Source organism: Ostrea edulis, chromosome 3 (genome assembly GCF_947568905.1).
Source record: "Ostrea edulis chromosome 3, xbOstEdul1.1, whole genome shotgun sequence".
In the NCBI taxonomy this organism is placed as follows: domain Eukaryota; kingdom Metazoa; phylum Mollusca; class Bivalvia; order Ostreida; family Ostreidae; genus Ostrea; species Ostrea edulis.
The window spans coordinates 20,414,472-20,430,024 of record NC_079166.1 but is presented as its reverse complement, the minus strand read 5'-3'; the positions used below and the strand labels follow the sequence as shown (position 1 = coordinate 20,430,024).

At 35.3% G+C, this 15,553-nt stretch overlaps 1 protein-coding gene across 1 annotated transcript; it reads right to left on the bottom strand.

The window, feature by feature from the left end:
* Positions 1-317: 317 nt before the first annotated feature.
* Positions 318-12,806, bottom strand: LOC125674714 (WW domain-containing oxidoreductase-like). The gene is made up of 8 exons (XM_048911966.2): positions 12,258-12,806; positions 10,115-10,200; positions 7,627-7,834; positions 4,198-4,232; positions 2,739-2,933; positions 2,213-2,363; positions 1,899-2,031; positions 318-1,345 (listed from the first exon to the last, which is right to left on the bottom strand). Exons 1-8 carry the CDS (start codon positions 12,331-12,333, stop codon positions 1,222-1,224), a joined length of 1,008 nt encoding a protein of 335 aa, XP_048767923.1. The 5' UTR covers positions 12,334-12,806; the 3' UTR covers positions 318-1,221.
* Between the last annotated feature and the right edge of the window lie 2,747 nt (positions 12,807-15,553).

The window sequence follows — 15,553 nt, the reverse complement described above, 5'->3', positions numbered from 1 at the left end:
TTTAGCATTTATGAATATATTCCTTCTCATGTGAGTACGTAAACCCTAATGAATTGATACACATGTTAAATATAGCTACAAAATTCAATATTCACTGGTTGACATTGTTTTCTATATTTCACTATTTTTCAAACAGTCATATTGTCACCTTGACCGTAACATTGAGACGTCACATTGACAGTAACATTGAGACGTCACATTGACCATAACATTGAAACGTCATATTGACCGTAACATTGAGACGTCATATTGACCGTAACATGGATACGTCGTATTGACCGTCACATTGAGACGCCATTCATAAAACAAACACGTCATATCAGCACCTTTATACATGTATTGTTAATCGAAATATACGTGCACGAAAATGTAAAAATTCATAATACAGCGAGGCATAAAATACATGTATCACAATGTATGATTTGGAAACTAAAATCGCACTCAAAATTAGATGTTAGGACCCGAATAAAGAAAGACAAATGTAATCCATGGTTATTGGTCTCAAATACGAAACTAACGCCAAAATAGAACGCCCATCTGCTGGACATCGTGGGGTAGTAAATTACAGCTGGAATTTTCTCCGTGGAGATATTCATACAATATGAAAACAAATGAACATGATAATGAAGTCGCCGTTTACCTAAAACCAGAGTTGGTCATTCGACTCCATGGTTCATACATTTCAAGGTTTTCCCCTGGCAACTTTGGTCATTTTAAGGAGGAATACTGCATCATAATGGCTGACTTCCTCTTAAAAACTTGAATGAAAATATTAATATCCGCAATGTATATTTCTTGTAAATTTAATCGCCTAGCTGGGTAGTTCAGTAGGTTTACGTGTAGATTGCCTAGCTGGGTAGTTCAGTAGGTTTACGTGTAGATTGCCTAGCTGAGTAGTTCAGTAGGTTTACGTGTAGATTGTCTAGCTGGGTAGTTCAGTAGGTTTATGTGTAGATTGCTGATCTGTAGTTCATGTGTACGCGTCTAGCAGGGGCTTTTAATTTTTGTACTAAAACTGCATTTTTTTCTCTCACTAAATGAGGTATATTTGAAAGTTTTGGATTTTAAAATTTTACTGTACATATTCTCCACTTTCCATCCATGTAAGATATCTCTGGTGTGTTATTCCTCCTTAAATAGAAGTACGCATTAGTGTACAATAGTATTGTCCTGTTTTATCACAGTAATATTGGTCATCAACTTTTGAACACTCCCCTTCCACTACTTTTTGGGTTTATTGTTTGCATCTACAGTGACGTCTAAAAGTTTGTCAATATCTGGAGGAATATACTTCTTCAGAAGTTCCCGTGTAGAGGTCCATAGAAAACCTTGATATTCTGGATCTCTGAAAAAAAGAGAGACACTGCGTATGTGGAGGAACTGTAAGTTATGCTTGTAACACATTTAACCATACCCCTTATAATAAAATAGAACTGTGAGTTATGCATGAAACACATGTAACCACAATTTGCAATTCATAAATACAGACTGGTCTCTACGTTATATATCCCGAATCCTCAAAGAATAGGAAAATTATATAAGAGTTATCTTTCTTTGAATATTTGTGCTGCGATTTAGATTCTCATTGCACATTCTCGGCTCTTTCCAGCAAGCGGAAAAACAACCTCGGGTGCATTACGGTAACCTACATTTTCGTATAGAATCGATATACGACAATAAAAAATTATTTATCGTTTATTCCCAAATAGATATTTGCTAGACATGATGAAATTTCTCAATAATAAGTCTACAAAGATGTAATTAGTCAACTAAACAAGGGTTTATAAAGCGTCCAATCTGTACACATTTCGTACTTCCGGTGAGCGTAATATATTCGAGATGATTTACCAGAGTTTGCCGAAAAGACCCGAGGAGTTACAATTGTTTAGATTCCTTACCTTCCTGCTTTACTCGGCCAGCTCGGGGCCGCTCTTGAGTGTTTGTAGTATCCGCGACTTATCCCAATCAGCTCGGGATTCACTGCTGCGTATACAGTTGTGGCACAGCCAGTGTGAGGTGTTTTAATACACCCTAAAAATATAACTCATGTATCACATCCATTCTTATAATTGACAAATGAAAGGGAAACTGAAATCAGATATTTCTAGATGTATAATAATTTCATGTGATAGACCTCCGTCGTATCTTTATTTCTTATAGTAACCTCGTGTGTAAGCGATTCACTTCGAATTTGTTTACACCTGAGTATTACCGAAGCAATCCATGCAAAAGTGTCCGCATCCAGGCTGACCCTCTGGTAGATTATTCCGGAACAAATCTGTGTTCACAACGCCAGGATTTACACAACATACTTCCACATCCGATTTAAGAAGAATCTTATCAACGCAATACATCTGCATAATCTGTAAATATACAATTTATTACATCTTGTATTTTATCTTTTAGGGAACTATTACCCATTTCCTAAAATTCAACCTGCCAGTGACATCAGCTATAAAGCTAAACCCCAAAAGAGTACCAGAAATTACGAGTTCAAACTCTACAGATCCAGAAACATAATGTTTGTCTCTGAAAGATCGTATCTAAAGATCAAAATCAATATCATTTGTACAAAACTTGAATAGAAGAATCACATATAACAGTGAATATTTAAATCTACAATCGATATATCAGGAATATGGACTCTCTATTCTTGTGAATCTAACCTTATTTCATTCTCGTTTTTTTATTCGTTTTGAAGAATTGGAAAATAAATTGTAACAAAAGAAATATCAAACCTGAAACAGTTTTGTGTTGTTGTAGATGGAGTCGCAATCATATGGATTGGATTTTCCATGTTCCGCTAAATTAACATCAAACTTGGCTTTCTGGTGAGCTTCGCTGCACACGAAAACTATCCGGCAGTCCTTTCCCGATTTCATCAGAATAGGGATCAGATGAGCAACAATCAGGAAATGTCCCAAGTAATTCACCTAAAACATGCAGCATATATTCTGAATGTCGTATAGTAAATTTGGGTCTGATAACAATAATTATAAAAACAACCAAGAAAATTCGGTACTCCGCCATCGTGCGACGTTCCGTTTGCCTAGGTTCGTTGCAGTTCAAAAAACATCAAATCTGGGTCACCATCTTTGCACAAAATAAGTGGTGGAAATATTTAAATAATCGTGCAAATGGAACACAAAACATAAGTGTTGATTTATAGTTTTAGACCCTCGAGTGCCACGCTTTGATCTAGTATCTATACACAATGAAATGTTTTAACTTCAGATTTCTTCTATTTTCTAACCCAATAGTTCAAATAATTTCAAATGAGCCCCATCCCATTTTCACAATTTCTTAGTCATCTCGTCAGTGTGGCCACTTAATTTACAAAAATTGATATCGCTATACATAAGAATTCTCTGCAATATTTTGATTGAGACTGATCCCGTGAATCTGAATGAAAGATCGAAAACGTAAAAAATGGCAGACAGACAGACCCAGAACAGAAAATTTTGTTGGCTCGAATGAGATAAGAGGCAAAAATTAAATTTTAAGAAATATGGAATAACCTTAAATATATATTTTAAAAACTATTTTGTGTATTGAGTAGCGTGAAATGCACCTAGGAAATACAGGTAAATTTGAAAATACATGAGGGTATGAATAGACTCCGATGCTTCACGCCGGCGTACTTCCTGAAGCGCGTTAGCAGTGCATACCCTCCTAGATTTTTTTTCTCCAAAAAGGGAAAATTGTTGTAATATCTACATTTTACATTCAATCAAGAATTTCCAAACCGTTGAAATAGACGTACTATACAGTGTATTTACAATGTATCAAGATTCATACGATTATAGTTCATAAATGCGAAAATGCCTATCATTACAATTGTTAAAATATCAAAGACAAAAACACAGGAAATGTAAATATTTGAATAATGAATAGCTTTCTTTGGTTTGTTTATCGGGGAAAATGCAGTGCATGAATATATGATTCCAGACATAGGTTTTATTGTTGCTTTGCTACGCTTTCCACACATGATGCATAATTCATGGTATGCAGTATTTTAATTACACTAACCCACGCACGTCAAGTATTGCGACTCGTTATATATGCAATGCATTTCACACTTGCTATATGCTTTTTTTTTTTAAACCAACATGAAATCAATATGGACTAAACAGTGAACGTGAATGTTAGGCATTGTTTAGGTTGAATAAACTTTTTAAAAAATATGTAGACTTTTACCTGATAGGTCAACTCAAAGTTATCCTCTGTCATCACTGGAAAAAAAATACAGAATTTTCTTGTAATTAAACATAAATGATTTGATTGATTGTATATTGTTTAACGTTCCTCTCGAGAATCCTTCACTCATATGGAGACGTGAAGGGCTGCAAAATTTAGGCCTATGCTCGGCGCTTATGGCCATTGAGCAGGGAGGAATCTTTATCCTGCCACACTTGCTGTGACACGGGGCCTGGGTTGTTGCGGTCTCCTTCGAAAGACCGCCACATTTAGTCGCCTCTTACGGCAAGCAAGGAATACTTAGGACCTATTCTAACCCGGATCCCGACGGGACTTTATCTTAGAAAAAAGATTACAAAAAAAAAAGGATAATAATTATTCAGTAATAAATGACAGATGTCCATATATTATCAATACCTTATCAACAAAGAAATAAAATTAGAGTAAAGATCAAATGATTTTATTGATTGCAGGCCTAAAATAACAACTTCCCAAAATAAATAGGACAATAACTGTCCATATCGCCCGGACAACAGGAGACGGGAAAACAAGACATGTGTTCTCAGAGAGACAAACATACGCGGTTATTGGTATAAGATAATCACCTTACTATATTAACTCAGAACAATAACCTAGTATTATATAAGCCTTTAACAGAATACTAGTACTACTTTGTCATTTACATTGATTTGTATCAAAAAGGCATTTGATTGTCAATATGTATTATGTGTTCGTTTATTTTCCGAGACAATCATGGCCGATGAGTTCCTCTAACCATGACAAATAAAAGTTTTGAAGACATTTTATACTTCATTGTACTTTTTACATATTTTTGAACCTGGGTAAATAACGATGTACAATCTTTCATTACACAGACATGTTTTCACACTGCTGATGTTTAAACTTAATAAGTCCCCTACTGACGGAGGAGATTACTAGTTTGCACTTTGTCGATACGTCTGTCCGTCCGTCTGTTCATCTGTCTGTGTGGTTGTTAGTCTGTCTGTCACAACGTAATTTTCTGGACATTTTTTTTTTTTACATACTTTGATTTAAGAAGCTGAAATTTTACTACATGATTGTATTTTACTACTGTATGTTTTGATCGAGTTTTAATTTTGTCAAAGTGGACTGGTTTTTACGAGATTCATGGGACTTTGTGCCGAGTATAGTTTTCTGGACTTTTCCCACCATTACAAAATTAGTAATTAGTATCTGAAATTTGATTTGTGCTTACCTAATGTTTAAACGAAGTTAAGGACGAATATCATTTTATTTTTTGTACAAAAACCTCAGATCTGCATACATAAAAAAATATTATTGGTCGCATGCTTTTATGTTTTAAACTGGTACAATTGATGTCAATTCATAATAGAAAACAAATCTGTAATCTGAGTAAATTTTTAAAAGGTGCTTTACTCTTACGATCTAGCCAACCTATCGTCTAATGTATATGCTGTTTTTTTTTTTGGTTTCTTTTTTATGTAAACTTGTCTTATAACTCTCTTCATGTATGTCCATCCTCTAATATTCACTCCACTTTTCATACTGTATACATCTTTTTTGTTTATACTTTGTAATTGAATATGTATTATGCTGATGAGCCGTATAAACAATACAATACCTAATGTGTAGATAGAGATCAAGTTTCCCTTTTGTTACGATTAACCTATTCTAACGAAAACCGTAAAACTTAAGTTTCTTAGGTTAAATGAACCTCTTCATGTTTTGTTTTCCGGACCTTTTTTACGCCATGCTTTGATTTAGGACGCTGAAATTTAGTATATTTTACCATAAATTACAATGACATAGATACTAAAACAGCGGTGAACAATTGACATCCTTAGGTATAAACCATAGATTATATTACATAGACACGTGATAATACAAATGTACACACTATATACATGTATCTTGTGTTTAGACCATAGATTATGTAGGCACGTAGTAACATGACCATGAATTAATGACTGTCTTGAGTATTGTCTGTAGCATTTTGCACATTTACATTTTTTTCCTTCATTTCATTCATCAACATTCATTGACGATCTGATCTAAAGCTCTAATAAATGCGAAGGTATCATTTGTCATATTTGCAGTCGCTTTTGACAAAATCAGCTTCATTTTCAAGTATTTAATTTTGAGTTTGAAACTTAGAAATAGTCAAGAGCGACTGATCAAAAACAGACTGCTTGTTGTATTTTAAACAATAGCATGTCTATAGCATACATGTGTTGAACCATGTTTTTGCAAATTCTTGGAGAAAAATTACCATTTTATTACCGTATTTATAAATGGCTAGCAGCCACTTGTTCTAATTTCTCCATATTATCATAGTCTTTAGCCGTTACACAGAACAATTATTCATTGTTTCATTTTTGGTATTATCTGTCCAAGGTCATACAGACAGTGTTTTATAGAAAAATGTCACCCTGACGTCTACAGCGACAATTTTTCAAACATGTTAATCATATGTAGGTTTAATTTACAAAAGAAAAATGAGCAATTATAAATATATGTATAGAATGTTATAAACTTGAGATTCTTGGTATTTGCATTATGCATTTCAGTCTAAAGATAAATTAATTGGCGAAAATAACTTGCAATTAAAAAGTATGACAAACACATATTTTTCATTTTCTGTAATTTTGAACATGACTTTAGATAAATTTTGCACACATGAAGAATATAGAATTAAGAGGAGGGCAAACACGGAACCCTGGACATATCAGGTGTGGGATCGGGTGTCTAGGAAGAGTAAGCATACACTCTTGACCAGTCGCACCCGCTGTGATCCCCATATCTTGACCAGGTAAACAGAGTAATATATAGTCAAAATCAGTTTCATCAGACAGAATTCGACCCAATGATAACCTGTATTTGTACATGTGTAAATAAATCGATGCTCTTCATCACACTCGATCAATTTTGAAAAAATTAAATCATTTTATCGAGACAAAATTTCAAAAGATGGTAGTCATTGATTATAGCATTATGTTTTGTTGTGATTGTGTCTTAGTTCACATCTAAATCAAGAATATTTTACATTTAGAGACTCCTCCGAGGTACTTGAGCCCACTTCTGTTGTGTTCAGGCGTCCGTGTTTGCCTTAATTTTGTGTTCTTTATAGGAATCGCGAGATTGATCACTGTTCGTTATCTTTACTTGTTCATCTGAAATACCGTCCGTAACTTTCACTGCTAATGTCGCGCGCTTGGTCAATGAACAGTCATTACCTATGCAATCAATTATCATACATTCTACTCCAGGTGACCCATTGTTACCAATGAAATATCTCTCTCTCTCCCCCTCTCTCTCTCTCTCCCCCCCCTCCTCTCTCTCTCTCTCTCTCCCCTCTCTCTCTCCCTCTCTCTCTCTCCTCTCTCTCTCCCCCCCCCTCTCTCTCTCTCTCTCTCTCTGATATCTCACCTTTTGTAGTTGAGTACACACCAGCATTACAAATAAGAAGGTTTAATCTCTTGTATTTTTCTTTGAATGTTTCGATGAATTTCATAGTGGACTCTAGCGAGGCCAAGTCCAGCTTCATAAACTCTAACGTCAGGTGATCGTCTCTAATGATGTTTGTGGAGTTCAGTCTCTTCTCTTCTTGGAATTCGGCATCCATTCGTCTTATTGCCTAGTATTACAGAAAATATCTGAGATATTCTAAATATATAAGGAAAAACAACGGCAATGGGGCACCCAACAACAGTTGTAATCGTTTTTCATTACTATTGTTATAATTATTAATATTGTTACGGTCATTACATCATATTTATATGAAAATCACTATTTATGCATTATCATACATGTAGGTTGGATAATGAAAGTGTTTTAAATCACAATTTCCTCACGTAGGACGTCATATCCGTTTGTGCATTTTTTTTTATAAACAATACAGTACATATGCACTGTCGATATTTCTTGATTTTTTTGGTGATCATTTTGAGACAAACATTAGTGCTGTAGTAAATTTTTATTTTTTGTAGGAATGATGAGATTGATCACTGTTTGTTATCTCTACGTGTTCAAAACAGGATCTGTCCAGCTAGGAAGGTAAGATCGGTTAAACTTTCAGGACGATTTCTTGCATGACGTAACATAAATCGCTGGTTTTATAACTAGAGCTCACTGTCAATTTGTTCAGTAAAGTGAGTTCCTTTTCATCCGACCTCAGGGATGGATAATTGAAATTAGGGTTGTAATTGGATGTAATTAATTGTATAGGTGGAGGTAAATTAGTGTGTCTGTGGTCTAATTCATTTTCAAATAGATGTAATTGATTGCATCTAACTGGGTGTCTAGTTATAAATACGTTTCCATTTCCCCCTTAATCCCCCACTTAGATTAGCCTAAGATTGATTTATACAACACATGACATTTTCAAAATCCAACAATAGTTGTATATATATAAACAGTTCCAAATGATATACCGGATATATTTTTTATATAATGTCTATACCAATCTGAAATGCTAAGGAGAAACATGTGATGCTATGATTGATCTCCGTGTTACGTGCAAACTATTTTCTACAATTTCAATTCGTTTTATCATATTTTTCTTTTTCAATAGTTAATGAATGATATGGGAATTAAAATATAGATATATATGTAGATCTTCGGTAAATTATTATCAACCCCCCCCCCCTCCCCAAACGTTACCGCAATACTTCTATGATTTTCTCCATGCGTTCTTTAAGATCTGGAAGAGAACGCAATTCGTGTTCAAGGGAATTCCAACAGACTGTTGGAAGACCTGGTCACGAAGTAGGTGTTGTCATTGAGGAACTCTCAACTTTTCAACTTTAACCTCAGAGTAATTGTGTGTGTGACCAATAGAATTGAATTGTTACTACACTGATGCATGCCACAAGTAACACTCAAACGTTTCACTGAGACTATAAATGTAACAAATCACACTGGAATACTACACAGAAGGAAAGGTGAAGATAACGAACAGTGATCAATCTCATAACTCCTATAAAGGTGAAGACAACGAACAGTGATCAATCTCATAACACCTATAAAGGTGAAGATAACGAACAGTGATCAATCTCATAACTCCTATAAAGGTGAAGATAATGAACAGTGATCAATCTCATAACTCCTATAAAGGTGAAGATAACGAACAGTGATCAATCTCATAATTCCTATAAGCAACAAAAAATAGATAGTAGGGCAAACACGGACCCCTGGACATACCAGAGGTGGGATCAGGTGCCTAGTAGGAGGAGTAAGCATCCCCTGTCGACCGGTCACACCCGCCATAATACTATGAATGTCACCTATACCACGCAAATACATGTACTACACTGATACTATAAATAAAACATATACTTAAATCCTACAAAATTCACTATGTGTTGTAATACATGGCTGATCTGTATGAATAAAGTGATATGAATATATATATATATATATATATATATATATATATATATATATGATAAGTAATTTTGAATTTATGAATTTAGAATTACTTATCAGTCTTTTACTAAGAATACGTTTATTCGTCACGTTGATTAGAATGTTTGCTTTCTGCAAGATCTGGAGAAATAATATTAAATAGATGTGGAATGCCTTTTTCAATTTAAAAAAAATGTGATAGTTTTCAACATCCAATTCAAATTGTTTCCTATCTACGCAAATCTTGTTTATAAATCATAGTACTACCTTTCTATACTTAACTTGCATGTAATATTGCAGATAGTAAACTTTCATACGGACTATGGTAGACAGCCAATATTTATATGGACTATGGTAGGTAGTCGATATTTGTCGTTTACTGTCCGTATTAGTAATACAAGTAAAAATTGATTAGAAAAATGTTACTTTGCCAAAAACAAAAACAAAACAAAAAATCCATGTATATACAGAATGAACGCTATGTCCACGTCAAATAGCCAAACACACATACATCGTTAGCTTTGTATTCATCTCGGCAGGCCAGCACAACCTTGGCGCCCATCATGGCGATGAATTTAGCCGTTTCATAGCCAATGCCTAAAATAGACAAATACTACAGTACAGTGTATACATCACTAACATTCAACGGTGCTTCTAAATACCTGGAAACGGATCATTAAATCTATAAACAAATAGCTGCAGTTAAATATAACCACATTCTGATTAGGCTATTCATTCATTATCTTGTTTTGTTTATCAACACTAGGTGTTTCCAGTGGTTATCTAACATTATTAAATGACTTCCCACTGCCGTTATCTAGAAACAACACGTAATATCATAAAACCGGAGCTTAACCCAAGCAACAAACGCACGCAACAGTCATTCATCACCAGGCCAAAATTCTAAACCAGACATTTCCAAGAAATTCTAACTGGTAGAGCCCACTCGAAACAGCGATTGAAAATGAAGATAAAGACGGAAATTCTAGATTCATTTTTGTTTTGATTTGTATATTTTCTGTATGATAATTAAGAAACACTTTCACTCAGATTTAAACCCATTCAAGCTTAATGATTAAGAAGGAATAATACACCAGAGAAATCTGATATTGGTGGGAAGTGGAGAATATGAACAAAAATGTTTTAAAATTGAAAACTTTCAAATTTGCCTTATCTAGCTAAAAATTAGTTTTAGTAGAAAATTATTTGGAAGAAAAAAATTAAACCCCTGCTAGACTCAATCGCACGAACTACGGGTCAGCAGTCGACACATATACAAAGCTACTCAGCAATGCAGTTAGATTGAAAAGGACTATTATGATACATGTATTTCTGGCATCTATATTTTTTAGAAGGAAATCAGCCATTATATGAAGATGTACCATTCCTTCTTAAATCAACTTTGCTTTAAAAAAATAATACGTTTGTTTATTTTACATTTTGACGTAATTGCTCTATAATTAATATACATTACAGTCGTTAAAAAAATCAATATTTCTTGAGCGGTAATGTCTTCTCACTGTCACTATTTACAAACGATCTGTGAGAAATGAGTTTCCCTTGATACCACTTTTAAGCTACTAGAACGATTGAAATTATACTTAAGAGAAATACCATGTCATCACAAAGGTTTGTATTTAACAAAGTAGTTATGAAGGAACTACATTTCTAAATTCCCCACCTTACTTGACAATGTTCAATATCAAATTGTTGTAACCATTAAAAGATTGTAACTTGAACTTTAAATGATTTCAACATAGATATAAAGTCATCACGAACGAAGCTATTTCTACACAGATGTCAGACAGCATTGTAAATCCTGACCCATCCGTAATTTGATTTGTTAACTAATACGTTGATTTTAAATTGCAAGTAAAGCGATTGCCAGACGCTGCCTTCATATTCTTATAGAACTTTATAAAAGTGCATAAATGTAATTTACATATATCAACCTGCTTAGAAAGTCACCCACCGCAGCCATTAGAATTTATAAATCCTTTGTATGAAATGTATTAGCAGATTACCGTGGATTAACATTAGCCGAGTCCTTGCCTTAAATATCTGTTTATTACAGGTTAAAGACATTAGCATTTCAATCGTAAAAGTACACACCGTCTTAAACTCTATTTGAATTTATCAAGATCCTATACGTAATGTACCTACCATGACTTTCCAGTTCTTGGTTGTTGTTTTTTTAAAAATTATTAACTAGATTTTCATCATTATTTCGGACACCTGGTAATCTGTTTTACTCTGGGTCCCTCTAACTATCGACCTCTGTTAACCATGTACTCATATTGGCGATTTTATGTGTGTGTGTTTTTTAATTATTAGCTAGATTTTTATTATGATTTCTGACACCCGGTAATCTGTTTTACTCTGGGTCCCTCTAACTATCGACCTCTCTTAACCTGCTGCTCATATTGACGATTTTATGTGAAAGGAATTCAGAAACATTCAATACGAAATGCGTTTTGTTCTATTATAGAATCAATATCCCTCTTTCGACATAACACTGCAAATTCAAAGATTAGGTTCGCCGCATTCAGAACTTTCGATTTTTTTTTTCAATTCACCTTCTCCATAATGATTTTTTCTATAAAAAGAAGAAAATATTGAATATTTTTTTTAGAAGACGTTGAATATTTCCTCACCTGAGTTTGCTCCGGTTACTATGACAACCGTATCCCGTGGTAGTTGCACCACCGGAATACTGGCTTTTGCTCCCATATTCACGTCACAAACACAACCACTTCATTCACAAAACCACAGATATCCAGTAGATATAATTCAAATCAGACCAGATATCCTGACTGTTGTAAGAACTGGCCAGATCCAGGCAGTATGTATTCTACGATCCCATCATTTTAGGGTCTGCAGCTTTCGATCGCGTCAAACCTGGGCTAAACAAGAAATACGAACTCTTTATGCTTGAAAATTGATCCCTGTTATTTGCAAATACCCTCGATAAATACATAAATAGCTGTAAGCTGCGCTGAACTGGTTCAGTGATTTTTCTCTCCAGTGGCTCGTCTGAACAAGTTGACAGTTGTGTTAAGCACGGTATTTAAATTGCCATAACTGCTTAAGAAGAAATGTACACCGAAGTTTAATTAACGATCACCCGTGACATAAAATGTCACAGGGGTCACTGGTTCATACAGAGATATTAAAGTCTGTTAATGGAGTAATATTTTTTTCAATGAAAGAGGAAATGAAATACATGTGCGCAGAAGTGGTCATACGTCACATCTAAAACACTCGGCTGTAGATGCACACTCTATAGCGATGGCTTAAGTGATATCAATATTTGGCTAATATTCCCCAGCATTGTCTCCAAGTGAAAACATGTTTTTGTGATATTTACACAACTACTCATTGCATTGCACAGCACTATTTCAAAAACAGGTTCAAATAAATTCAGACAGTTATTTAAATGTTGAAACGTTTAGACATTTAAAAGAGATTTATATTTTTACGATAGGAATGTTAAGTAAATTTACGTCAAAGTCGGATTCATGTTAAAAAAGGAGGAACTGGAACGGTTGGTCATTACAGAAAGTAAAACAGTCAATCATTTATACATAAATTTTCCCCCATTCAAAATGTTACTCTCGCAGCAAAATTTGAATTAAAAAAAAGAAATAAAAAAAAAAAAAAAAAAAAAAAGAAAGATTGCATTTGGAGGACGTGATCATAACTTACAATATCTGTAAATTTTTAATTTGTAGCGTTTTTTAAAATGTATTGACCGCAAAAACCGAGACCCCGTCACAGCAGGTGTGGCACGATAAAGATCCAACCCTACCCCAAGGCCGTTTTGGCGTCAAGCATAGGCCTAACTTTTGCAACCCGTACTCGGCAATGGTGACGTCTCCATATGAGTGAGAAATCCTCAACATGGACGTTAAACAAGAAACAACCACCAAATCAACCAATGCATGTATCTACAGATAAAATTGAATGTCTATTCTAGGAAGTGACGTAATGACATGTGCCACAATCTTACTGGAAGCGTCAGAAACCATAGAATATTGGGTTCACAATAATCATTTTACAAAGTTATGGACGGGTTTGGTGTCACAAACCTTAGAATACTGTATTCAGATTAATCATTTTACAAAGTTATGGACGGGTTTGGTATGTAGAGGGGCGTATGTTGCAGACAGAAAAAGGAGAATACGTAGGGATTAATACATCTTCGCTAGCAAATGGTTTTCGTCCCCCCCCCCCTTCCCCATAAACGCGTCTTGTTTATAGAGAAGCGCAATTTCTGAGCATGACCGAGACCATAACCTAGATATAACGAGTAGTGTGTTAGTATATGCTTGTGCTTAGAATTATGGTTTGAAGATGTGGGCGGGTTTGGTATGTAGAGTGACCAGGGGCGGATCCAGGAATTGCGGTTAAGGGCGCAACTTTGTGAGGCGGGGGACTTAAGGCCGCCTCAGACCCCCAGCGGGTCCAGGGCTAAGCCCTGGTGGGGGCCTAAAGGGCGAAGCCCCCGAAAGTTCCTGGTTTTAACATATTTTATATGGCTTGGAATATTTTTCCTAGTATGTAGTTATTTTTACTATTTCCTGTCATTTTTGATAAGGTGAAATTAATAACATGAGACAAATTGTAAGGGTTTTTGAAAAAAATGTAAGTTCTCCCATTAAAAGTAATTCAATAAATCAAAAGATTTTTTCATTTATTTCTCCGAGAGTGGAAGAAATAATTGCTTCTTTTATCATTTACATTTTTTTTTCTAAACAAGAGGCCACGATTTACAAAATGTACCTTAAATTTGAAAATTTTAGTGGGGGGGGGGGGGGGGGGGGTGACTTTGATATACATGTACCTCTATTATATTTTCAGAATATAAAATGAACTTAATTAAAATGCGAATCAGTATTTGGTATACTGTCGAGAGTAAATCTATATACATGTAGGATGATCAGTCGATTGAGACACATGGTAATTATTGATTGAGACACATTGGTAATTATTGATTGAGACACGTGGTAACTATTGATAGTCACGTGGTAAGTATTGATTGAGACAAGTGGTAACTATTGATAGAGTCACGTGGTAAGTATTGATTGAGACACGTGGTAACTATTGATAGAGTCACGTGGTAACTATTATTGAACCATGTGACAGCTACACATATCCCATAAATGCCAGAATTACTGTATGATCATTCCCATCTTTCCACAAAGTTTGAGTTTTTGCGAGTAGGATGGGGATAGAAAATAGGGTTGAAAAACGACGGAGGCCTGGGCTAAAATTTATTAATCGCCAAAATTATCCCACCATATTTCGATTTTTCTTTATATCCAGGGTCGTATTTTGTCTTCCGTATTTCACACTAATAGTTAGGTTGTTCTTTATATGTACATACTGATTTTTTTCTATGAACAACTCCGCTGCTACCGCCGCGGTGGCCGAGAGGTTCGAGCGTTCGCCCCGCATGCGGAAGGCCGGGGTTCGCTACCGCCGCGGTGGCCGAGAGGTTAGAGCGTTCGCCCCGCATGCGGAATCCCGGCCGCAACATACCCAAATCATTAAAACAGGTAGTGACAATTCCACTGCCAAACGCTCGGCATCAGGTGTGAATGTCACGGGTCCTCGGAGATGACCTTAAAAATGGATGACCCGTATCACAGTAGGTGTGGCACGCTAAAGAACTCTCACTGCTCAATGGCCACAAGCGCCGAGCATAGGCCACAATTTGAAGCCCTTCACCGGTCTTGGTGACGTCTCCATATGAGTGAAAATTCTCGAGCGAGACGTTAAGCAAGATACAATCAATCAATCAATCATGAACAACTCCGTTTACTTGATCAAGATATTGGACTTTCGACAGATGTGACCGGTCGACAAGGGATGCTTACTCCTCCTAGGCCCCTGATCCTACATCTGGTGGCAGGGGTCCTTATTTGCCTTTCTCTCATTTTTGTATTCT